Consider the following 26,414-nt stretch of genomic DNA (forward strand, 5'->3'; position numbering starts at 1 on the left):
TTGTTGTTGTTGTTTGAGACAAGGTCTCCCTCTGTTGCCCAGGCTGGAGTGCAGTGGCACGATCTCGGCTCACTGCAACCTCCACCTCCTGGGTTCAAGTGATTCTCATTCCTCAGCCTCCTGACTAGCTGGGACTACAAGTGCATGCCACCATAGCCCAGCTAATTTTTGCATTTTTAGTAGAGACAGGTTTCATTATGTTGGTCAGGCTGGTCTCAAACTCCTGACCTCTTTTCACCCAGCCCACCTGAAGCCTCGGTCCCCTCAATAAAAGTGGCTCATCTGTCAGATAATTCCTAGAAGGTGGGGAGCACCTCACATTCTAATCAACACCTTCCTAGAGCAAGGTGTTCTCCCCACCCTAAATCATGTTCCAGAGGAAATCAAAGGCTGCAGAACAGCTGCCTGGAGGGGTGTTAATATTAAGCTGTTCTGAAGCCAACACTAAGCCTAGTACTCACTGTCATGTGTGAGTCCTGGGAGGGCTCCTGAGTATTTCCCTGCCCTAGCTGGTGGGTGGAGGGGAGAGAAGTAGGGGGCGCCACAGAGGAGAGTAGGGGAGAGAACTGCTGGTAGATGTCACAGCGACTGCGGACAAAGCTTAGTGGGCTTAGTGGATAGCAACCCAACTGTATAGATATTTGCCGCCTTTCACACTTTTTTTTTTTTTGGAGATGGAGTTTTGCTCTGTCGCCCAGGCTGGAGTGCACTGGTGAAATCTCGGCTCACGGCAATCTCTGCCTCCTAGGTTCAAGCAATTCTCATGCCTCAGCTTCCCAGTTAGCTGGGATTACAGGTGTCTGCCACCACAGCTGGTTAATTTTTGTATTTTCAGTAGAGATGGGGTTTCACCATATTGGTCATGCTGGTCTTGAACTCCTGGCCTCAGGTGATCCACCCACCTTGACCTCTCAAAGTCCTGGGATTAAAGGCGTGAGCCACCGTGCCTGGCCAACCTACTTTCACTCTTGGCCTACATTTTGTTACTTTTGTAAACCAGTGTAAGCAGTAGTTAGATATTATGCTTTGTTACTTTAAGTTCTATTTCTTTAGAAAAAGCGTAATTGAATGGACAACGGCCACATCCATGTGTCCAGGGTATGTTAGCACCAGGCAGTCACTCTGTGGATGCCTTACCATCCTCCTCCAACCCCTCACTATTTCAAGGTTCTTTGAAGAAACAAAGCAGCTGCTCCAATGTTGGTGTGGTGGTAACAGTGACAGCCTATGTCATCATCTCTTCCTCATGCCCTCACTTGGTACAGTACTGCCCCTCTGGCCTCACTTCCACCTTCACCTTGGAGCCTGATGGATGGGATGGGGACATTCAGGCTGGAAGAAGGGCTGAAGGAGGACTGTAGCATCCTCTGAAGGGACTGTAGCATCCGCCTTCAGAGGACACCGACCACCATGGTGCTGATGAGCCCAGGCCCTGGGGGAGGGCAGTGTCGGCTCTTCTCCCTCTGTGTGGTGTGGGAGAAGCGATCTCACTTCACTCGGCCTCAGTTTCCTTACCTGTAAAATGGGAGCAACAATAGTTAACATGTATTGAACAGCTAGAGACTATTTTGAGCATCTACTGAGTGTTACTTCCCACAACCCTGGAATCAGTGTCTAACGGAGGCAGAGTGACGAGAGGCGTCTCCTTTGCTGAAGGCAGAAGTTTCTCTATCTTGGAGCTTCTGACTTCTTCACAGAGACAGAGCAACCAGCAGAGCAATCATGCATCAACTCTGCGTGTCTCCTGCAGGGGCCGGCAGTCGTCCCTCTGACACTTATTTACTTATTTATTCATTCCCCAAGACTAAATGACCATTTAAAAAGGTCATCAGGTACAGTGGCTCAGGCCTGTAATCCCAACACTTTGGGAGGCCAAGGTGGGCAGATCACTTGAGGTCAGGAGTTCGAGACCAGCCTGGCCAAAATGGTGAAACGCTGTCTCTACTAAAAATACAAAAAAATTAGCCAGCTGTGGTGGTGCCTGCCTGTAATCCCGGCTACTCAGGCTGAGGTGAGAAGATCACTTGAACCCAGGAGGCGGGGATTGCAGTGAGCCAAGATCGCGCCACTGCGCTCCAGCGTGGGTGACAGAGTGAGAGTCTGTCTCAAAAATAAAATAAAATAAAAGTGTGGAACACTATATAGAAATCAACATTGTCTCCCATAGTCTGGTGCATCTGGGACTACAGAAATGTCACTGTCTCACCCTACATCTTCAAATTCACATTCTCAGGTCAAAACAAGTCTTCCAAAGGGATCCTTTGAGAAAAACAAGCTATTTCCTCGGCTCATATTTCCCTGTTTTTGTAGCATGCGCCGGCAATTTATGCAAGTAGTATATACTGGGAAGGAAGAAGGGGGTCCACCAGCAAGCCCATGGCTGTTGACAGCCATAAGATTAGAGACAAGCACAAAGGGATAGGTCAACACACTGGCAAGCAGTTTTGTGACAGCTTGAGAATAACTCTTCATACTGTTCATTTCATTCCTGATAGAAACCTCACTGCCCAGTGCGTGCATGCGTGCGCGCGTGTGTGTGTGTGAGAAAGAGAGAGAGAGACTCTCTCTCTGTTGCCCAGGCTGGAGTGCAGTGGCACAATCACGGCTCACTGCACCCTTGACCTCCCGGGCTCAAGCAATTGTCCCACCTCAGCCTCCCTAGTAGCTGGGACTACAAGTGCATGCCATCATGCCTGGCTAAGTTTTTTGAAATTTTTTTATAGAGATGAGGTCTCACTTTGTTGCCCAGGCTGGTCTCAAACTCCTGAGCTCAAGCGATCCTCTTACCTCATCCTCCCAAAGTATCAGGATTACAGGTGTAAGCCGCCATGCCCCACCAGAGTGCATAGGTATTGATGAGGTAGGCCAGCGAGTTACAGAGCCATAAAGAAATGATGTTGCCTAGGAGGAGGTGAGGAACAAGACAGATGAGAAATCCTAGGATGCCTTCTTCCCAGTAGATGTTTGCTATGGAGTCACAAAGTTCACAGTACTTGGACTCTCTGTCAATGAATTGTACCATAAATCTCAGTAATCATGCAGAAGGGATGTGCGATGGGGGTAGCAGCAGAACAAGTGATTATCTCTCGACTTATCTCCATGATAACTCGGTCAAAGGAAGATGAGACAGCTTTCTGTACATTTCCAGGTCCTAACTACTGCAAAATTTGACCGTGGATTCCCAAGCAGTTTTGGAGTTAAGTGTGTGAACAACCTGCACCTCCCATGAATGCTGGCAATGTACTGAGTATAACTAAAGGGACCAGGAAGCTGACCTACTTGCTGCCCCAAAGTATTCTGACATGCTGTTGCAGGAAGAGGCTCATACCCCATGAGAGCAGCTGGGACAGGATGGTGAGACAGGAGCTCAGGAGCACCAGATTGGCTGTGTCCGCCATGCAGATGGACAGACAGACCAAGCCACCAAGCAAACGAGAAAGCCATTCCTCAGGGTCTCCTTAAAAAGGACCCAAGGGAAACTGGCCTGGTCAGAAACAGAGTGCCTTCGAGACAACGAAAGAGCACTGATAGACATACCCGAGACTGGGTAATGTGCAAAGAAAAAAGAGGTTTAATGGACTCACAGTTCCACAAAGAGGACAACCAATGCTAATACAAATCAAAGCTCCAGTGGCTCTATTAATATCAGACAAAATAGATGTCAGAATGAAAACTGTTACTAGGGAAAAAGCTGATTATTTCATGCTGATAGGTCAATTCGTCATGAGGACATAACAATCTCAAACATTTACTCATCTAATAGCAGGGCTTCAAAATACATGAAGCAAATACTGATAGAAATGAAAGAAGAAATAGAGAAATCCAAAACTGTAGCCCTAAGATTTCAATAATGTTGTCAATAATTGAAAGAAATGTAGGCAGAAAATCTGCAAAGATATACAATATTTGAATAACACTATCAATCAACTTGAGATTATTGACATTTATAGAACATTCTACCCAACAGCAAAATACACATTCTTGTCAAGTACACACAGAAAATTCACCATATTAAGAATTTGGTGAATTTCCTAGACAGACCATATTATGGTCCATAAAACAAACTATAGCACGTGTAAAATAATAGAAGTCATACCAAGTTATATTCTCTAATCACTACAGAATTAAATTAGAAATCAACAGTAGAAAGATCTCTAGAGGGTTTCTAAATATCTGTAAACTAAACACATTTTCAAATGGTCCATGAATTAAAGCAGAAATTAAAATGGAAATTGAAGAGCATATTGAATGGAAGGAAAATGAACACGATAGAGTAAAATGTGTGGGATGTCACTAAAGTAGTACTTCCGAGAGAAAGAAGGCTTATGTTAGAAAAGAACAGGCTTAGCCGGGCATGGTGGTGCATGCCTGTAATCTCAGCAACTTGGGAGGCTGAGCCAGGAGAATCACTTGAACCCAGGAGGAAGAGGTTGCAGTGATCCAAGATTGCGCCATTCCACTCCAGCGTGGGCAACAAGAGCGAAACTCCATCTCAAAAAAAAAAAAAAAAAAAAAAAAAAAAGAACAGTCTTAGATGAATTATCTCAGCTTCCACGTTAAGAAACTAGAAGAGAGTAAATGAAGCTCAAAGTAAGCAAAAGGTATAAAATAATAAAGATCAGAGTGGACATCAATGAGACAGAAAACAAAAACAATGGAGAAAAACCACAAAACCAAAAACTGGTTTATTGACAATGAGGTAGGAGGTGGGACTCAACTCAGAAGGTGGGACTTGACTTCCAAGCGGGGGACTCAGACACTGGACCAAATTGAGGACTAGCTAAAACGGGGCCAGGGCAACACCCAGATATTACACCTTTCCATGGCAAAGACCCAGTGAACCAGAGGTTACCACCCTATTTCTAGAAATTTCTGCATAATCTGCCCCTTCATTTGCATATGATTAAAGTGGATATAAATATGACTGGGGAAGTGCCTCTGAGCTGCTACTCTTGAAACCACCTTTGCACAATTATGACTGAGACATTGAAAGAGATCTCACTTAATTGACTCCATCTTGCTTCTAACCTCCAAGCTGTCCTTGTTCATTCCTAGGTGCAGGCTGAACTAACTTTGGGAGAAACTTAGTTTATTATAGTTTAAAACAAAGGTGATAATAGCCCTTTCCCAAAGCAGACTGCCTTCTTGCCTAGGGAACTAGATTGACTTTGTAGGACTAACATTAGCCACAAGATTAGAAATTTTGGTTTAGGAGTCATGCAGCTGGAGGCTACGAGATTCTGACCTTCCCTAAACTGCTCCTAAGATCAGTGCTTGAGATATTTTGCAGAGCCTGCACTTGATGGCTCAGCTGGCACCACCAGATGGATAAACTGGCTTATCTGATCTTGTGACCCCTACCCAGGAACGGACTTGGTGCAAGAAGACAGCTTTGATTTTCTATTGTTTCATCTCTGACCAATCAGCACTCCTGGTTCACTGGCCTCCCCCAACCCACCAAGTTGTCCCTAAAAACTCTGCTCCCTGAATGCAAGAATGCTATGGGAGACTGATTTGAGTAATAATAAAACTCTGGTCTCCCACACAGCCAGCTCTGCATGAATTACTCTTTCTCTATTGCAATTCCCCAGTCTTGAATCAGCTTTGTCTAGGCAGCGGGCGAGGTGAGTCCCTTGGGTGGTTACAATCTGGACACACTGCCTATGGGGTAGCCCTGCTCCACAAGGAGCAGTCCGTCTGCTGCTGCCGTATGCTGCCACTTCAAAAAAAATTGCCTGTAACACCACCAGCTTGCCCTTGAATTATTTCCTGGAAAAAGCCACGAATCCTCACTGGCAAAGCCCTGATTTTGAGGCCTGCCCCTATGTCAAGACCGACAAAACTGACAAACCTCTAACCAGACTGACAGGAGAAAAAGAGAGACACACACATTACCAATATTAAGAATGAATGGGGTAATGTCACTAAAGACTCTAACATATTAGAAGGAAAATAAGGAGCTATTTTGAACACTTTATAACAACAAATTTGAAAACAAATGCACAAATTTCTTGAGAGATACAAACACCAAAGCTCATTCAAAAAGAAATAACCTGAATATCCCTATTGAATTTGTACCTTAAAACCCTTCCACAAAGAAAATTCCAGCCACAGATGGCTTCACTTGAGAATCCAGCAAACATATACAAAAGAAATCATGCCAGTACTACAGAAACTCATCCAGAAAACGGAAGAAAAGGGAAACTTCCCAACTCATTCCACGAGACCAGCATTACTGTGATAACGAAACCTGGCAAAGATACTCTAAGAAAACTACAGAACAATATCTCTCTTCAACAAAGATGCAGAAATTCTAAGCAAAATTTTCAGTTCAAAACCAGTAATATTTAAATGATTAAACCATCCTAATGAAATGAGGTTTATCCCAGGAATGCATGGTTAGTCTAACATTCAAAAATCAATCCAAGTAACTTACCATGTAGATAGACTAAAAAAGAAAAATCATAATAATATCAATAGATTCAGAAAAAGTATTTGACAAAAATCTAGCATCTATTTCTGAAAAAAGTCTCAGCAAACTAGGACTAGAGAAAAACTTCCTTTATTTCATAAAGGGAACCAATAAGAGAAACCTGTGGCTAATACTATACTTAATGGTATGAGACTAAATGCTCTCCCTAAGATCAGGAAAAAACAGGTGTGCTTTCATCACTTCTATTTAATATTTACTGGTGATTCTAGCCAGTGTGATAAGGCAAGAAAAGCATCCAGATTGGAAAAGAAGTAAAACTGTTTTTATTCACAGATAACATAATTATCTATATAAAAATTGATGGAATCCACACAAAGGCTATTAGGACAAATAAGTTAATTTGGGAAGATTTCAGGATAGAAAATCAATATGTAAAAATCAATTGCATTTCTATTCACTACCAAAGAATAGTCAGAAGTTGAAATTTAAAAAAAAATCATAGCATCAAAAAGTGAAATATTTATTAGGAATAAATCTGACAAAAGATGTGCAAGAACTGTACACTGAAACCTACAAAATGTTGCTGACAGAAATTTTAAAAGACTTAAATAACTGAAGAGAGATACCATGTTCATGGGTGAAAAATTCAATATTGTTGATAAAACAGTTCTCTCTCAATTGATCTATGGATCCAGTATAATCTCAATCACAATCTTCTTTTCAGAGTATGGGACGGTGGTTCAAACGTGTGATCCCAGCACTTTGGGAGGCCAAGATGGGTGGATTGCTTGAGACCAACCTGGGCAACATGGCAAAACCCATTTTTTTGTCTCTATAAAAAATATAAAAATTAGCTGGGCATAGTGGCACATGCCTGTAGTCCCACCTACTCTGGAGGCTGAGGTGGAAGAATTGCTTGAGCCCAGAGATTGAGGTTGAAGTGAGCCATGATCGCATCACTGCACTCCAGCCTGGTCAACAAAGGAAGACCCTGTCTCAAAAAATAAAAATCTTCGGCCGGGCGCGGTGGCTCAAGCCTGTAATCCCAGCACTTTGGGAGGCCAAGACGGGCGGATCACAAGGTCAGGAGATCGAGACCATCCTGGCTAACACGGTGAAACCCCGTCTCTACTAAAAAATACAAAAATCTAGCCGGGCGAGGTGGTGGGCGCCTGTAGTCCCAGCTACTCAGGAGGCTTAGGCAGGAGAATGGCGTAAACCTGGGAGGCGGAGCTTGCAGTGAGCTGAGGTCCGGCCACTGCACTCCAGCCTGGGCGACAGAGGGAGACTCCGCCTCAAAAAAAAAAAAAAAAAAAAAAAAAAAAAAAAATCTTCTTTTGGGGTGATGAAAAAATTCTGGAATTAGATAGTGGTGATAGTTGCACAGTCTTGTAAATATACCAAAAGCCACTAACTTGTGCACTTTAGTAGATTTATGCTATGTCAATTATGCCTCAACTTAAAAAAGGGGGGGAACACAGTCTAATTTACCAGTTAATAGAAGAAAAAATTATGATCATTTAATAGATGAAAAAAATTTGATATAAACAAATTTTGTTTGATTAAAAACTGCTAGCAAACAGAAAGAAATCCCTTAGTTAAAGGGTAGCTAGCTATAAAAACCGTACAGTCAAGGTAAACATCATAAAAATAGTGAAATGTTATGATACTAAGGCTTTACTTGTGAATCAGGACTGAGACAGGATATTCAGAATCCCCACTTCAATTTGACATTATACTGGATGTACTAACCAGAGAAATAAAACAAGAAAAAGAAATGAAAAAGTATAAGGATTAAAAATAAAGAAATAAAACGGCCGTCATTCAGCTGTAGGACTGATTGTGTATGCAGAAAATCCCAAAGTCTTTACAGATTAAATTTTAAAATGAATAAGTAGGTTTAAAATTTACTGGATATGTGAACAGTTTGCAAAAAGCAATTGCTTTTTTTTTTTTTTTTTTGAGACAGAGTCTCACTCTGTCTCCCAGGCTGGAGTGCAGTGGCGCGATACAGGCTCACTACAACCTCCGCTTCCCGGGTTCAAACAATTCTCCTGCCTCAGCCTCCCAAGTAGCTGGGATTACAGGTGCCCACCACCACACTGGGTTATTTTTTTTATTTTTAGTAGAGACAGGGTTTTACCATGTTGGCCAGGCTGGTCTCGAACTCCTAACTTCAAGTGATCTACCCTTCTTGGCCTCATAAAGTGCTGGCATTACAGGTGTGAGCCCCCGCACCCAGCCAAAAATCAATTGCATTAAATAAAACCACAGTGCAATACCATTACATGTCCGCTACAACAGCTAAAATGGAAAAGAAAGTATGCAGTATTGGCAAGGATGTGGATGGAGCTCCGAGAACCCTCATACATTGCTGGTGGGAGTGTAAATGGATGCAATCACTTGAGAAATCGGGCAGTATCTACTAAAATTGAGCACGTGCCCACCCTGTGACCCAGCAATTCCACCCCTCAGTAGTTACCCAACAGAAATGTGTATATGTGTTCACTGAAATACATGTATACAAATGTTCATGGCGGCACTATTCAAAATAGTCCCAAACTGGACACAGTCTCAATGTGCAACTGTAGAAAGGACAAATAAGTTCTGGTGTATTCAAACAATGGAAAAGTAATAAAAAATGAAAACGAACAAACCACACAAAAAACCATAATGAATTTCATAAACATAACCATGAGTGAAGGAATCCAGGCATAAGAGTATTGAATCACTGTGTGATTCAACTGATGTAAACTCCCAAAACAGATGAAACTAATGGATGTTGTTAGAAGTCAAGGTAGTGCTTAACTCTGGGGACGATGGCGGGGTTGGTGGCCAGGAGGGGACATGAGGGGGCTTATGCTGGTCCTGACTACATACGTGTGTTCAGTGTGTGATAATTCAATGACATGTACATTTAGGATCGTGACCTCCTCTGTATCCTCTTGTAGGTGCGTGTGTGTACCAGTGCCACATACATAAGTTAAAAATACATTTGGGGGAAGATAGTAATTATACAAAGGGACTTTCTGGGGTTCGGCCAATGTTCTATTTCTTGATCTGGGTGTAGGAAACCAAGGTGTGTTCAATTTGTGGAATTTCGTTGAACTGTATGTATGCGTGGGATGAGTGCACTTTTCTGCATGTAGGTTACACTTCAAAATAGAGGTTTTTAAAAATGCAAACAATCCACATTTTAGAAGGATACACAAATCAGGAGAGACAATAATCGTATCAGAATGGTTACTCATGGGCAAGGGAGTGGGCCATGGAGACTCAGCTATGGAGAAGGTTCAAAGCCCTCATGGCCTGGTGTCCCGCTCTCCCCCAAGGTCTGGCTGCCATCGCTTCCCTCTATTCCTGTCACCTGCATTGTGCCTGCCACGCCCACCCAGCTCCCCTTCCCCAGGCACCTTGCAGCAGTTCCAGCAATCCTGCATGTTGATCCAGTAGTTCTTGTGGTTCCAGAGGCTTTCGATGCCCAGGAAGCGCTCATCCTGGGTGCTGTAGCTATGTCCTGTGAATGCATCAATGAAGAAGTTCTCAGGCACCTCGCGCTTCCCCGATAGCACAAGGACCCAGGAGTGCACCCGCAGGCCATGCAGGGCATCCGGCTTTGCCTTCTCCGCCTCCTGCCAAGGAAAGGTGGGTGACTATGAGTCAGATGGCTGGAAGAGGAGTGTCAGGGGCCCAGACATCTCCCTGGGGCTGGGCTCTGATGCAGACGGCACCATCAACTGGAGTGTGACGGCCCACCTCATCTCCCATCACCCAACCACTGAGCCCATTTGTAAAATCAAAACAATGGGAGAGTCCGACTAGATCTGTGGTTTACAAATTGGACTCTTTGGGGCACTGGGCGTCTGGGGGTTACCGGCTTTATATGTCATGACTTTGGGTGAGGTTTCATCCACAGAAAGGAAATGGGAGACCAAGCAGCTTCCTTATCTGCCTCCCTCTGAGAGAACTGTGACTGTTCATTGTTATGTATAAATAGGTCTGGACCAGAAGAGAAGCTCAAGGAATACTCTATGGAAGGAAAGGAAAGAAGGGAGGGGGGAAAGAGGATTGGAGGAAGGATAGGAGTGTGGAGTTGAAAGAAGAGATGGGAGATGGGTGGAAGGATGGCTGGCAGGACGGATGAGAGGACTGATGGCAGGACAGATGGATAGGAGGATGGATGGATGGGAGGATGGATGGATAGGAGGATGGATGGATGGGATGATGAATGGATGGGATGATGGATGGGAGGATGGGTGGATGGGAGGATGGATGGGAGGATGGGTGGATGGGAGGATGGGTGGGTGGAAGGATGGGTGGATGGGAGGATGGATGGGTGGATGGGAAGATGGATGGATGGATGGATGCAAGGATGGGAGGATGGATAGATGGGTGGATGGGAGGATGGATGGATGGGAGGATGGGTGGATGGGAGGATAGATGGATGGATGGATGGGTGAGAGGATGGATGGATGGGAGGATGGGTGGATGGGAGGATGGATGGGAGGAGAAATGGGAGGATGGATGGATAGGAGGATGGATGGGAGGAGAAATGGGAGGATGGTGGGAGGATGGATGGATGGAAGGATGGATGAGAGGATGGATGGGAGGATAGCTGGATGGCAGGATGGATAGATGAGAGGATGGATGGACGGGAGGATGGACAGATGGGAGGGTGGATGGACGGGAGGATGGTGGGAGCATGGATGGATGGCAGGATGGATAAATGGGAGGATGGGTGAGAGGATGGATGGATGGGAGGATGGACGGAGGGGAGGATGGATGGGAGGAGAAATGGGAGGATGGATGGATGGGAGGATGGGTGGATGGGAGGATGGATGGATGGAAGGATGGGTGAGAGGATGGATGGATGGGAGGACGGATGGATGGGAGGAGAAATGGGAAGATAGAGGGATGGGAGGATGGTGGGAGGATGAATGGATGGAAGGATGGATGGGAGGATGGATGGTTGGGAGGATGGGTGGATGGGAGGATGGGTGGATGGGAGGAAGGATGGGTGGAAGGATGGGTGGGAAGATGGATGGGTGGGAGGATGGATGGATGGGAGGATGGATGGGAGAATGGATGAGAGAGGATGGATGGGAGAATGGATGGGAGGATGGAGTGGGACAATGGATGGATGGGAGAATAGGTGGGTAGGAGGGTGGATAGATGGGAGGATGGATGGATGGAAGGATGAGTGAGAGGAGAAATGGGAGGATGGTGGGAGGATGGATGGGAGGATGGATGGGAGGAGAGATCGGAGGATGGATGAGAGGATGGATGGATGGGAGGATGATAGATGGGAGGAGAAATGGGAGGATGGATGGATGGGAGGATGGGTGGGAGGATGGATGGGTGGGAGGATGGATGGACGGGAGGATGAATTGGAGGATGGATGGATGGATGGATGGATGGGCAGATGGGAAGATGGATGGGAGGATGGATGGGAAGAGAGATGGGAGGATGGATGGGAAGAGAGATAGGAGGATGAATGGATGGGAGAGTATATGCAGGTATATCGCCAGTAAGAGTCTAAAGCAAAGAGGACACCAGAGCTGCCTAGCATAGAATGGGCTACCCCAGGCAGTACAGTGCCCTGATGTTAGGAGTCCATCATGAGAAGCTGGCTGACCACCAGTGGGAGATTCCTGCAGGGCCGGGTAGAGGTCGGGGGTGATTGTGAGGTGGACCTAGTTGCGGGGTCCATACACACATCCCTTCCATGACTTGTGCCTCTTTTCCCATCCCTAGCAGTCATTTCTCGATAGCTGAGCCCAGGGGTTTGAGGCTGAGGACCCACCATGAGGCGCTCCTCCTCCTCCCTCAGCTGCTTCTTCTCCTGGGCTCTGATCTCCTGCTGCTTCTTTACCTCTTGCTCCTGCTCAAACCTGCTGCACAGGTCCCTGGGGGGTCTGACGGTGTATTTCTTAGGCAGAACCTTTTCCTCCTTCTGGACGGTCTGTCACCCAAAAGAAGAGGAAGGGTCAGTGGCCCTGCATCCCCCCTTCACACATGCAACTCTAAGAGGTGAGACTTGCCCAGCCAGTCCCTCAGACCAGGGGATGGCAGCTACTCCTGTAGCCTGTGGCCTTTCTGGCCCTAAATGCAGAGGGAGCCCCAGCTCCAGCTCCCTGACCTTGGGAGGTCCTCTCACCTCTCTGAATCTCAGGTTCATGGTGTGAGAATAATAGGAACTTTCTCCCCAGCCTCTTTCTGAGAAGTGAAGACAGAAAAAATGCGCGAGGGAGGTACCCGTCAGGGCCAGGAGCTCAGGAGGTGTGGCTTTCTCCTCTTCAATCCTCACCACCCATCCTAGCCATGACCTGGGTCTGATCCAGAAGTGGGGAGAATTGTCAGGAGTTGGATTTTTCAGATCTTGTCATCAGAGGGCCTCATATGTTGACTTTAAGAATTTGTTGGGTCAGGAACGAGAATAAACTCTGTGTGTGTGAGAGTGTGTGTGTGTGTGTGTGTACACGTGTACACTTGCGTGTGTACAAATATGTGCTAGGTGGTAAGAAGTGTTCCCAGGAAAGTGCACTGCAGAGGCTGCAGAAGTGGGCCTGTGATAGTTATGAAGGAGAAATAGTGAATCTCCAGGGTTTCAAGTTCACCTGACCCAGGCTTCAGTTCCTGAGCCTCCATTTTCCCGCTGTGTGACTTTGGCCACATTATGTTACCTTTTGATTTCATCAACATACTCATCTGTAAAATAAAAGTGACAATACCTACCACACTGGGCCATCATGGGGAGCAACGAGCGCAATGAACATAAAAGTGGATTTTAAACCCAAAAATTCTCTGCATCTGTTTGTTATTGATATAAAGTTAATCATTAAGCTTTTGGCTGAGCTGAGAGGGCTGAGATGCCCAGGTGGGAGCTCAGAGGCTCCTTTTTTTTTTTTTTTTTGGAGCCAGAGTATCCCTCTGTTGCCCGGGCTGGAGTGTAATGGTGCAATCTCAGCTCACTGCAACCTCCACCTCCCAGGTTCAAGCGATTCTCCTGGCTCAGCATCCGGAGTAGCTGGGTTTACAGGCATGTACCACCACGCCCAGCTAATTTTTATATTTTAGTAGAGATGGGGTTTTGCCATGTTGGCCAGGCTGGTCTGGAACTCCTGGGCTCAAGTGGTCCACCTGCCTCAGCCTCCCAAAATGCTGAGATTACAGGTATGAGCCACCGCGCCCAGCCCGAGGCTTTTGAAGCCAAAAGCCATGGTGGAGCTCATGCTCCATCTTCTCTTGGGGAGGCGGGCCTGAGAGAGCAAGGCTCTTCTTGTGCCTCCCCTTCTATCTCGCCCTTCTCCCACCAGAGCACCCACCCTGGGGTCCCTGGGTGCTCACCCAAGTATAACACAGCTACACAGTGATCCTGCTGGGTGCCTCAGGCCCCTGGATCCCCATCCCCCAGTTGCAGATACCCACGGGAGCCTGACCCTGATCCCAGAGTCCTGGAATTAATCCACCTCATGTAGAGCATTTTCTGTCTGTAGTATGACTGTTGTCTAAATGTAAAGAGATGCATTTGTGATTCTGATATTCATTTCAGAGTGTTTCTTGTGTCTGTAGCAGCCTCTGGTCCTTATGGAATTCTTAATGAGCAAATCTAAAAGCACAGCCACCAGCCACTGAGGGGTTGGTGATTTTCTTTTTTTTCTTTTTGCTATTAAAAAGGGGCCTGAAGGCCAGGCACCGTGGCTCATGCCTATAATCCCAGCACTTTGGAAGGCTGAGGCGGGACGATTGCTTGAGTCCAGGAGTTCACAACAAGCCTGGACAACATAGTGAGAACCTACAAAAAACAAACAAAATTAGCTGGCCATCGTGGTACATGCCTGTAGTCTCAGCCACTTGGGAGGCTGAGGTTGCAGTGATCTGAGATCATGCCACTGCACTCTAGCTTTGGGTGACAGAGTAGGAGAGACCCCATCTCAAAACAAAAGCAGGGTGGTGGGGGGCTTTTTACCTCGGGAGTGTGGGACTGAGAACCAAATGTCTGTCCACTTGTCTGTTATTTTTTATTTATTATTTGAGATGGAGTCTTGCTCTGTCACCCAGGCTGGAATGCAGTGACACAATCTCAGTTTACCGCAGCCTTTACCTCCCGGGTTCAAGTGATTCTCCTGTCTCAGCCTCCTGAGTAACTGGGACTACAGGCACATGCCACCACGCCTGGCTAAATTTTTTGTATTTTTGGTAGAGACGGGGTTTCGCCATATTGGTCAGGCTGGTCTCGAACTCCTGACCTCAAGTGATTCACTCGCCTTGGACTCCCAAAGTGCTGGGATTACAGGCGTGAGCCACCACACCCGGCCTATTTTCTTATATAAAAATGGCTGGCTGGATTTTTATCAAATGCATAGGGTAAATTTGGAATCATTTGACTTAAGATATAAGCTATGTGGCATTCATAAAATTTACCAAGCAGGGAGCATAGTAACTGAAAACTGAGTTACAACAGACAGAGAAGAACAGCCAGCTTGGAAAACTGGGCTGGATGTGTTAAGACATTGAGGACATAAATCACTGGTGGTTTGAAATATGAACTCCAGGGCAGCGGAAGGGCTGGTGGTGAGGGATCTCTGTCCACGTGGCCAGGGCCGGGGATGAGGCGGCAGGGACGGATGTCTCTAAGAATGGCACGACAGCACCGGGAATGTGCATCCTTTGGGAAACCCAGGCAGCTCGAGCCCGACCATACCTCCTTGGGCTTCACAGTGAGTGGGCACACCTCCCGCGTCAGGTCCATGTGGCACAGGTCCAGCGAGCCGTAGCCGTTGACGCAGTAAGCATCATAGCCGGAGCCAATGAGCATGGAGCAGAGCAGCGTGCTGAAGTCAAAGCAGTTCCCCTTCTGGTAGTTGAGCACAGTGGTCGAGGAGTACAGGTGCGAGGGCTGGTCATAGTGGGACGGACGGTCAGCACAGCTGGGGCTCCACTGCCCCAGCCTGTCCTCCCCACCGGTCACAGCCCACCACCTGTCAGGGCGGGGAGCCAGGACCAATGCACAGGCTGGACCTGCTTTGGGCCCCTAACCCTTGTGGGGTCAGGGAGCCTGCTAAGAATGGAATGAAAGCCAGACACCATGCCATTCACATTTGCCTGTCATTTGAAGGGGCTATGGACTTCCTGATAGAGAAAACCTTTTGGACTGTAAAAGTGTCTGATCTAATGCCCTCTGATTGGTAAGTTTACTGTTTCACTCCAATGTTCCCCTTTCCTTTGATCCCTACCTTTCCTCCTCCTCCCTTTATCAGTTCTCCACTGGTGACCTCGCCCTTTCTTCCTCCCTCCCTCTATTCTGAAGGAGAAGCTGATGGAGTTGATCAGAAACCCAAAGATGGGGTTAGGGTCATGGGTAGCCGGGCCTCCCTTCTCTTTCCTGCACCTCTTGAAGCCATGGCAGGGAAGCTCTGAACGCAAAGGAGAAAAGAGGCGGGAACCAGAAGCCCAGGCTTGCTGTGTGTCCTCAGGCAAGTGGCTGTCTCTCTCTGGGCCTGTTTGCCCTTAGGGCCCTGAGAGGCTGTGCCCTGAGTCTGGCTGAACTTCCTTTTCCCAGACCATGCCTGGCATCCCATTGAAGGAAATAATGTACACAGTGATCAGTTTCCAAGGAAAAGTGCCTTGAATCTGCTTAGGTCAGCAAACTACCAAAAATAAAAACCCAGGATATACTAGGCCCCTGCTTGAATAGCCAATGCCTGTTTGTCAGCCTCCTCCTTCCTCCGCCTTACCTACCGCCTTAGCTGCCCTCACTCAAACCAAAGAAGTTTAGCCTAAGATAAAAGTTTACTAGTCTGCTAAATAGCTGGCTTTGTCTCGCTCTTTCGGAGTCTCGCTCTGTCGGAGTCTCGCTCTGTCGCCCAGGCTGGAGTGCAGTGGCCGGATCTCAGCTCACTGCAAGCTCCGCCTCCTAGGTTTACGCCATTCTCCTGCCTCAGCCTCCCGAGTAGCTGTTCTTATCAGCTTGCCCAGTTACCTAGGTCGTAAGTCAAATACTTAAAGAGCCCCTGAGCTAACTAGGGTTGCAATGCATTGCGGGTTGCAACAAAATGCCGCAAAACAACCCTAGAAAAAACACCTAAAGCCCCTGTCTAACAATCAATAGGCGATGTCTGGGAAGATTGTGGCCCCATAGTACTTAGCCTGTGAAGAACCAGGGGAGGGACCTGCGCACTAGGGGATAAATTGCTTGTTAAAACTGTGCTGGGTGTGTCTGCCTATCAGACACCCAATCTTGCGAGACCATCATTCAAAGTCTCACTTTCACTGTTCTCCAGGTCTCTATGTCCATTTTTTTTTTTTTTTTTTTTTGAGATGGGAGTTTTGCTCTTGTCACTCAGGCTGGAGTGCAATGGCGCCATCTCGGCTCACTGCAACCTCCGCCTCCCAGGTTCAAGTGATTATCCTGCCTCAGCCTCCCCAGTAGCTAGGATTACAGGCACACGCCACCACACCCCGCTAATTTTTGTATTTGTAATAGAGACGAGGTTTCACCATGTTGGTCAGGCTGGTCTCGAACTCCTGACCTTGTGATCCACCCACCTTGCCGCACCCGGCCTCTAACTCCATTCTTTGGGTTTGGATGGGTGAGTTTGTTTCTCACACCATCTTAGTCCTAGTGGGCTCAGGCATGCAGCCTGTGAGTGGCGCTTACCGGCTTGAGGGGGTCGGGCAGGGGCACCATGGTGAGGAAGTCAGAGACAAACTGGGCACAGCTGTCCCAGTTGTAGAGCTCGGGGTAGGGCATCAGTGTGGGCCGGAGGGTTGTGCTCACGAACTTCTGCAAGGAAAGAGATGGTGCCAGTGGGGTCATGGCAGTAAAAACCTCTGAGATCCAGTGTTGGGGCCTTCTCCGAATCCACAGGGGGACCCTAGAGGCCCAAGCAAATGCAGGAGGCCAGGCCCACATGCCCTGGGGTGCCAGAGCAGCCCTTGGCTGGGAAGGTGACGCCCAGATCTGGTGCATGGCAGCCATCAGTGGTGCAGTGGCAATGACTGGGAGGCCCCCATCACGTTGCCAGCACCTGGAGACAGCACAAGCATATTCTGGATCTGGACTTTGAAGAGCTTTGAAGTTTTGCCGCCTTCAACCCCTAGGGCATCATGGAGACACCTGAGGCCCAGAGCGGGCTTGAGAGCTGCCTGAGGTGACCCAGCAAGTCAGGGCTGAATGAGAAGATCAGATCTGTTTCCTGGGGTTCCTGGGAGCGCTGTGCTCTCCTCCCAGGAGCGATGCTCTCCCTGGGGCCTACAGAGGTGCTGGGCTGGGGCCAGCTGGTGGCCAGTACAGTCTGAAGCCTCAGAGGTCAGCCTGTCCAGCGAAGGACAGAGAAATAAGACAAACTGGACCAGAACAGGCATAAGAACCTAAGCTCTGGCTTCTTCCTTCCAGCCCTGTGACCCAGAGCATGTGTCTGAGCCTTTCTGGGCCTCAGTTTCTCCATCTGTAGATGGAATGACATGGGATTCATCCAGGGGGTGGGAAACAGCTGCCCATTGGCTGACAGGGACACACAGACCCGCTTTATTTGGCCCACGTGACGATGTTTAGCATTTATGTCAGCTGCCAGCATTTAAAAATCAGAGACTCCCACACAAATCCCCAGTTTCCTCTTGATCAGGTAGCCCCACACCTGTAGTTCCCCTGCAGCAATCAGCAGCTGCCTCTTTAGGTGAGGCATGGGGTCTCCGGGCCACCACCACCCTCCAGGGTACTCTGCACTGAGCCTGCTGAGGCCTGCTGGCATTGGAGTTTATGTTTCCCCCAGACCAGAAGCACTCCAGTCCACAGGAGGTCTGTGATTTGGCCCAGTGCCCTTGGAGAACCCACCCCACTTCCCTGTGCCCTCTGCTCTCCAGCCCCAGGCTCCCTGGCCCTGCCCTCAACATGCCAGCCTTACAGGCACTTCACACTCGTTCAGGGGGTGCAGGAAGAGGGGCACGCGATCCGGGCACAGATGGCTGTACTGGCGGGAAAAGTTGTCTGCCACCTGCAGCAGGTGTTCCTCCTTGGGTGTGTTGGTTTTGTAGGAAACAGGCAGCTTGGAGATGTCAATAGTGTCCTTGGTAAAGGCCCTGTGCCACAAGAGGGACAGCATTAGGGAAACCATGCCTGGTACTCAGGAGCCCTGGTTCCACTGAGTTGCCATTGGCTCTATCCCTTCCTCATTTAATCCTCACAGCTACTGAGAAAGCAGGTATCATTAACATCTGCTTATTTATTTATTTATTTATTTATTTATTTATTTATATTTAAGAGACAGGTCTTGCTCTGTTGCCCAGGCTGGAGTGCGGTAGCACAGTCATAGCTCACTGCAGCCTAGAACTCCTGGGCTTAAGTGACCCTCCCACCTCAGCCTCCCAAGTAGCTGGGACTAGAGGCACCACCACACCTGGCTAATTTTTGTATTTTTTGTCGAGATAGATGGGGGTCTCGCTATGTTGCCTGGGCCAGTCTCGAACTCCTGGTCTCAAGCGATCCTCCCACCTGTTCCTTCTAAAGTGCTGGGACTACAGATGTGAGCCACAGCGCCCGGCCAGCACCTGCACTTTTAGACAGATAAAGGCACTGAGGCACCGAGAGGCTGAGTGACTTGCCCAAGGTCACACAGCTAGTGGGGGGAGCGTGGACACTCGGCCCAGGCCATTTGAAAGCAGAAAGCCTTCACTCTTAACTGGTCACCCTGCCAGACCAGTCGCCACCACTCTGTGGGTCTCCCTGTGCCCAGCCCTGGTCTGCCCTTGCCAGGGCCCCCACCCTGCCACACTCACGGGAGCTCCGCTGAGATGGGGATCTGGATCTCCGACAGCTTCTTCTCCAGGTCTCTGAGCATCTCCTGTGTCAAGGTGGTTTCCTCCTTCCGCACCTCGACTGGCCTCATCATTTTCTCGGTCCTCGCCCATTCAGCCCGCTCGGCCGCCTCCTCCCGCTCTGCCTCCTCCTCCTCCTCCACCTTCTCCCTCAGGACCTCCATTCTGGAGCGTCTCTGGCTGTCTGGAGACAGAATGTCTCTGTGGGGAAGGGGAAGTATATGCCATGGCTGACTGTCAGACCAGGCAGGAGCCACCAACACCACCAGGGCATCCCTGGGAGGCCTGGGAGATGGTTTTGGGGAGGTGTAGAGCACATAGGAAGGCAGTGATTCCCTCTCTGACTTCCTTTCAAACATGGAGAAGGTCTCTGTTTGGTGCTACCCCATCTGTAACACCTTTTTAATCCTGGCAAATATTCCTTTACAACAAAGACAAAGCAGGCCTCCGGTTGGAAGCCATCATCAGGACAGCACAGGGCAGGACACATGTCAATTTGCTTTTAGTATATTTGACAGTTATCCTTTTTTAAATTTTTTATTTTTTTGAGACAGGGTCTCACTCTGTCACCCAGGCTTGGAGTGCAGTAGCGCAAACATGGCTCACTGCAGCTTCAAACCCCCAGGCTCAAGCAATCCTCCCACCTCAGCCTCCCCAGTAGCTGAGACCACAGGCACGCACCACCACACCTGGCTATTTTTTTTTTTTTTTTTTTTGGTAGAGACAGGGTCTGGCTATGTTGCCCAGGCTCAAACTGAATTCTTAGCCTCAAGTGATCCTACTACCTTGGCCTCTCAAAGTGCTGGGATTACAGGCATAAGCCATTGTGCCAGCTGACAGTTATCAATGATAAGTACTGCTAATGCTGTGGAGATTACTATAGTATTGTCACGTTTCCTATTTAAATAAATGAATTGGCTGTGTGCGGTGGCTCATGCCTGTAGTCCCAGTACTTTGGGAGGCTGAGGCACGTGGATCACTTGAGGTCAGGAGTTCGAGACCAGCCTGGCCAATATGGCGAAACCCCGTCTCTACTAAAAATACAAAAAATTAGCCAGGCATGGTGGTGCACGCCTGTAATCCCAGCTATTCAGGAGTCTGAGGCAGAAGAATCACTTGAACCTGGGAGGCGGAGGTTGCAGTAAGTCAAGATCACACCACTGCACTCTAGCCTGGGCAACAGAGCGAGACTCCATCTCAAATAAATAATAAATAAATAAATACATAAATAAATAAATTGGTTTAAAGAAAATCCTAACAGTAAGGTAATATGGACTACAACCCACCCAAAAATGAAGACGGCAGGTGAATGATATCTCACCTGACCAAATTGGCAACCAAGGCACAGAGAGTGAAGGTGCCTGCACCAGGGCACACAAACAGGAAGTGGGGGGTGGGGGTAACAGAGCCTGCTCTCTCTTGGCCAAGGCCTGTGCCCGCCCAGAGAACAGGCTTCATTCTGTGATCCACGCAGAGACGCCACATGTGCTCACCATATGTCCTGCGACCACAGAGCAGAGCCTCACTGAGCGGGTACTGCTAGTCACCTACCCAAAGATCCAGTCTCCTCTTCTATACGGCAGAACCCCAGTTGTGTGGGGTCAGCAGTGTGCCTGGTTTGAATTGCTCAGCTTCCCAGATCCTCTTGTAGCTAGAGGTGGCCCTGTGATGTGACCTGGTTCTGGCCAATGAGACGTGGGCAGAAGTTATCGGGGCGCCCTCCGCCCTTCTCCTCCTCCCACCTGGAATGTGGAGATAAAGTGGGAGGTGGGGCAGCCAAGGTGAGACCATGAGGTGACCACACATGAGGGCTAAAGTAGCCTGCTAAGGATGGCAGGGCCAAGAGACCAGGGAGCTGTGGTGCCACAGAGGACTGGAGTGCCACCTCCAGCTTTTCCTTATATAAGAAATGTCAGCCTCTATGGGGGTCCCTGATCCACACCGCCCAACGCCACCCCAGCTGATGCAGCCTCCCAGCTGGGGTCTTTCTATTTCTCTCCTCCAACATCTGTTTTCCTTACAGTAAACAGGGGTCCAGAGAGGAGGAAAACAAAGGAAACCCACAGGACAAAGGGCGCGAGTAGTGAGGAGAAAAAAGCAGAATCCCCTCGACTTTGTCATCATCCCCCACTTCCCTGGGTGAAGCCAGGAACAAGAGGGCAGAAGGGAGCAGCAGATAAAGGCTGGCCCCATTCCCCACGCCACACCCACGCGGGCCGCCTCGGCCTCTTAGGGAGGTGAGTCACTGGCCACCAGCCAGGACCGAGCCCGGTTGGGGAAACCCTGGCTTTGCCAATAGCTCCTGCTGGACCCTTGGGTCACTGTCTGCGCCTTTCTGTGCCTCAGTTTCTCTTTACAATAGGAAGGGAGGGCAGATATTTTCTGTCCAATTCTGACATTCTGTGTTCTGGGACTCAGGAGGGGATGAATGCTCATCTGGCTGGAGCCCACCCAAGCCCAGGTGGGCCAACAGCATTCAGGACCCCAGATCCTCAGGGGAGAACCTCTAGCCAAGCAGCACTTCCCAGTCATCAGATCCATTTATCGGCCTCTTGGTCCCAGAGAGAATGAGCACAGGGAGGGCAGTCATCACCATTACAAGGCACTTACAGTTTGCTGAACGCCTACTGTGTGCCAGGCCCTGTGCTTAGGGTTGTACGGAGATCATCTCACTTATCCTCTACTGACTCTGTGAGGCAGACACTTAGGACACTCACTTTGCAGATGAGAAGACTGGGGCCCAGAGAGGTTGAGTGCACTGCTTAAGGTCACAGCTAGTAAGTAGCAGGTCTGGGATTTGAGCCCAAGTATTTCTGGTTGTGAAACCTGTGCATCTCAGGCTAGAAGAGATGTGAGATGGGGAAGTGCTAGAAGGGATGGTGGGGGAGTGGTGGGCAAGGAAAGAAGTAGGATGAAGAGAAAGCCAATGTGTCAGTCCCAGAACACCATCAGAGGCAGAGCTGGGGAGAAGAACCCACAGCACTTTATTCCCTACACAGGTGGCCTCTTCAGCTATAGCCCAGTGTGGGGAAGGCAGTCTTGTCATAAGGTTCCCTAGATTGGGCCCCAACCCACAGGCCCTTTCCTGTACCCCCTTTCCACCAGCAACTTCCTCCTCCCAACACACATGAACACACACACACACCCCCCAACAACTTCCCCAGAAAGATCAGGGCTGGAGGCCCCCAGGCAGAAGGAGGCCACCAGCCTCGCCCTCTCCCTGCCAGACAGGGTCCAACCACCCCAAGTCCCTTGCTCCCTCCTCACCCCTCCGAGGACAGCCTGCGCTAGCAGTTAGCCATCTCCATGGTAACAGCCTGGGACGCTGAAGGCCGGTCCTGGGAGAGGAGGCTTCTGGGAAATGTAGTCTTCCCAGGTTGCATGGGTCCTTGGGCCAGCGGTGCGCTGGTATAGCGGGGCATCAACGTGCTAGTTGTTAACCTTTTCAAAATGTTTGTGAAACACAGCCATTATTAAAAATTAAAAGGGCTGGGCACGGTGGCTCACACTTGTAATCCCAGCACTTTGGGAAGCCGAGGCAGGAGAATCCTTTGAGCCCAGGAGTTCAAAATCAGCCAGGGCAATATATAGTGAGACCTTCTCTTAAAAAAAAAAAAAAAAAAAAAAAAGGCCATGGGGTTATTTACACCACAAAAATTAGCAAATGCCAAGACCAGGGCTTTTCCCCTGAGCAAGCCAGTTGTTAAACATCTACCAGCACACCGCAGCCCCTGCCACACCGCATGCCGAATGTGGCCGTGATCCAGACGGACAGAAACCAGTGTGAGGCCTGGAGTAGCTGCCAGCTGTGGTGGACAGAGCCACGTTGCCTTGACTGAGTCCTGGGTTCTAGTCCAGGCCGGGGCTCTGATGTAGAACATTACTTCGAAGTACGGGGAAAACCTATCCATTAGGCTAGTGGCTCGTGAAAATGTTTAATTTCTTTTAAATTCAGAAGAAAAAAATAAGAATAATAATGACTATATAACTATGAATCTGCCCTGAATTATATTTATGTTTGTACTAATATAGTCCTAAAATATAATCTTTACTGTTTTATTTTTGGAGGGAGGGGTGCCCAGGCCTTTTTTGGTCAGGGGATAGGTCTGCCAGGAGGGAATCCAGACTGTCACTGTGCTGACAGGGTTGCACAGTTAGTGTTACTGCTAAAAACTTAGGAATTGCCTCAGTTCTCATGAATAGAGAATGATTTTCCCCCTCCCGGTTTGAATATCATGCAGCCATAAAAATAAGCTGTAAAGGATCAATTGCACTGTGGAGAGCTCACCAGAGGGTGTGTGTATTTCAGACTTGGTGCTAAGCAACTCATAATTACCTCTGTGGGGAACTGGCTGGGATGAGGGAGGGAAGTGAGGAGGGAGGAGAAAGGAAAACAGGTGATGTGTTATGCTGGTGGGATGCAGCATAGGCTTCATTTTCTTTTTTCAACCCCATGCAATATTTTATTCCTTTTACATATTTATTCATTCCTTTTTCTCTCCATACCCACTTTCATTTCCCATCTCTATAAAGCAAGAGTTCTGATGCGTATTTTTTTTTTCCAAAATGAGTATTATTTTGCATGCTGGTATTTTAAATATATGTTTAATATGAGACTGAATGAATATATCCTTCTGGTTCTTATATTTTCATGAAGGGCTGTGTTTTTAAGATCTCTCCATGTTACTGTGTTATTACCTCTTTGTCCTTCCAGTGACGGGCATTCGGTGTCCAAGTGTTCTAGAGGGAGCTTTCAACGTCCCCAGGCACTGATAGTGGTTTAGGTTGTTGCTGGAAACATGGAAAGATCAAACAAATGCTAAACATGCCCCAGCCCTGAACCAAATTCCTTAAACCCTCATATAAACTCCATAAACCCACCTCCTCGTTATGAACAGACACATCTCCCTTCTTGCTGTCCATCATGAGAATACTACAGCCTTCCCTATGTACGTTTCCCTAATCAATGCTTTGGACGGATACAGATCACCCCTGCTTTTAGTGTTTATTTCTTTGGAATTCCAGCTGGCCCTATCTCTTGACGGTTTGGGGCAGTCTTAAGGGAACTCCCCAGCAAATGCTGGGTGGACTGGACAGACCACTCAGATTTGCTGCCAACTCCCTTCCATCACAGACAATGCTACACAGGTCTAGAAGAGTCTAGATCTGGAATAATGTTTCTTTAAGATAAACAACCAGTAGCAAGATTGCTGACTCAGTAGAAGCACTATGTTTTTCTCCAGGCAGCTGAAGCAGTCTAGACTCTCCCTGGCTCCCATATCATCCCTCCCGTTGGTACTATCTAGCTTTCTAGTTCATCAGTTTAATAAGGATACAATGAGGTCTCATTGTCATTTCAATCTCAGCTCTCTGATAACTAATGATTTTAAATGTGTCTTCATGAACTAATATGTTAGTTTTAGGTATTTCCTCCTCTGAAAATGACCATGCCACCCTTGTCATGTATTAAATCCCCCAGGTGTCTGTGGGTCTGCCTCTGAGCACTGTTTGCTGTTCCACTGCACAGACTCTTTCCTATCCCTGCACAGACTCCACGTTACATTTACCAAACTGGCCTTGTAATATCTTTATGTCTAGACGTTAAGTCTTCCTTCTATGCCTTCTTTCTGTTTTTCCTTTTTGAGACAGGGTCTAGGTCTGTCTCCCAGGCTAAAGTGCAGTGGCACGATCTCTATTCACTACAACCTCCGCCTCCTGTATGCCCTCTTCCATTAAGATTGACTTTGCTATTTGAGGTCTATATGCCTCCATATCAATTTTAAAAGTTTCTGGAGAATCCAAAAAAGTAAAATCAATTAGAATATTTATTTTTTTCCTTTATTTTATTTTATTGTAGAGACAGGGTCTCGCTATGCTGCCCAGGCTGTTCTGGAACTCCTGGGCTCAAGCAATCCTCCTGCTTCAGCCTCCCAAAGTGCTGAAATTAGAGATGTGAGCCACCGTGCCTGCCCCAAAATCTTTATTGTAATTGCATTGAATCCATTCATTGATGAAGGATTTATATCTTTTAGTGTTGTCTATCTGACAGCATAGAGCAAAAGAGTCTTCTTGTTTCCTGTGTATTTGCTATGCGGTATTGAAAAAAGACAAGGAATGAAGAGATTTGGGCAGAACAGAGAACCAGGCAGGAGCCATGGCAGAAGGGACCCTCTCTGTGCCCAGGACCAGATGAGATGATGGCCAAGGCAAAGCTCTGACTTCGTCACACTCATTCTGGGCCAGGCAGGCCAGGCACTGTCCTTGCAGGCACTGTCGCATTTATTCATTTCCTTCATCAGCCCTGTGGGGCAGCTGCTGCTATTTCTGTTTTACAGGCTCAGTAGTTGAAGAATTTGCCCAAGAGAAGTTGCGAAGATCGATTTGAAACTGGTGAACTGAGGTCAGGGTCTGTGCTCCCGCCTGTGATGACGGCCCATCTCCTAGGTTGCTGTTGTTGCTGTGCAATGACGGAGGAACTCCATCCATCCGCTCTGGGCTTTGGGGTGTATTTTCACCATAGCCCCCTTGGCCTTATGGGTGCTCAGCTTGGCACTTGGAGCTGCTTTTGCAGGAACCCCAGGTGATGAGGAACTCCAGCCCCTCGGCCCCTGCCTAGCCCCAGGGTGGAGAGCCAGCCAGAAAAGCAGTGCACCCCCAATGCTAGTCACACCTCCTTACTGCCCTCTCCATCTGAGCCAGGAAGCCCAGCCATCAGGGGCTTGTGGTCTTGTTGGTCCCACATCTCACTGAGCAGTTTGGGAAACTCTGCGACCCAGAATTTCCCCTGAGTCTGGGAATTGGGACCAGGTGATAATTGTTATTCTTCTTTCTTCTTCCTCCTCCTTCTTCTTCTTTCTCCTCCTCCCCCCTTCCTCCTCCCCCTCCTCCTCCTTTTCCCTCCTCCTCCTTCTTCTCCTCTCCTCCTCCTTCTCTGCTTCTTTCTATTCCTTCTCCTCCTCCTCCTTCTCCTCCTCCTTCTTCTCCTCTCCTCTCCTCCTCCTTCACCTCCTTCTCCTCCTCCTTCTTTTCCTCTCCTCCTCCTCCTCCTTCACCTCCTTCTTCTCCTCCTTCTCCTCTCCTCCTCCTCCTCCTTCTCCTCCTCCTTCTCCTCTCCTCCTCCTCCTCCTTCTCCTCCTCCTTCTTCTCCTCTCCTCTCCTCCTCCTT

General features: G+C 48.3%; 1 protein-coding gene and 1 pseudogene across 4 annotated transcripts in view; both read right to left on the reverse strand.

Annotated features, from left to right (window-relative positions):
- The window catches only part of DRC7 (dynein regulatory complex subunit 7), a 36,921-nt gene extending 14,353 nt beyond the window's left edge, over positions 1–22,568 (reverse strand). The window contains exons 1-8 of one of the 4 annotated variants that reach the window (XM_011971816.1): positions 22,517–22,568; positions 20,801–20,930; positions 19,211–19,450; positions 18,340–18,514; positions 17,094–17,219; positions 15,138–15,332; positions 12,237–12,395; positions 9,847–10,065 (exon numbers count right to left, since the gene is read on the reverse strand). In XM_011971816.1, coding sequence (XP_011827206.1) covers positions 9,847–10,065; positions 12,237–12,395; positions 15,138–15,332; positions 17,094–17,219; positions 18,340–18,514; positions 19,211–19,413 — 1,077 coding nt within the window. In that variant the 5' untranslated portion in view covers positions 19,414–19,450; positions 20,801–20,930; positions 22,517–22,568. Of the gene's footprint in view, positions 1–9,846; positions 10,066–12,236; positions 12,396–15,137; positions 15,333–17,093; positions 17,220–18,339; positions 18,515–19,210; positions 19,598–20,800; positions 20,931–22,516 lie in introns of all 4 variants that reach the window. The other 3 variants (XM_011971818.1, XM_011971817.1, XM_011971819.1) reach the window with 3 other exon arrangements.
- On the reverse strand, positions 2,222–3,398 carry LOC105533384 (annotated as a pseudogene).
- Positions 22,569–26,414: the final 3,846 nt, after the last annotated feature.

The sequence above is a fragment of the Mandrillus leucophaeus genome, unplaced genomic scaffold (assembly GCF_000951045.1).
Source record: "Mandrillus leucophaeus isolate KB7577 unplaced genomic scaffold, Mleu.le_1.0 Scaffold125, whole genome shotgun sequence".
Lineage (NCBI taxonomy): Eukaryota > Metazoa > Chordata > Mammalia > Primates > Cercopithecidae > Mandrillus > Mandrillus leucophaeus.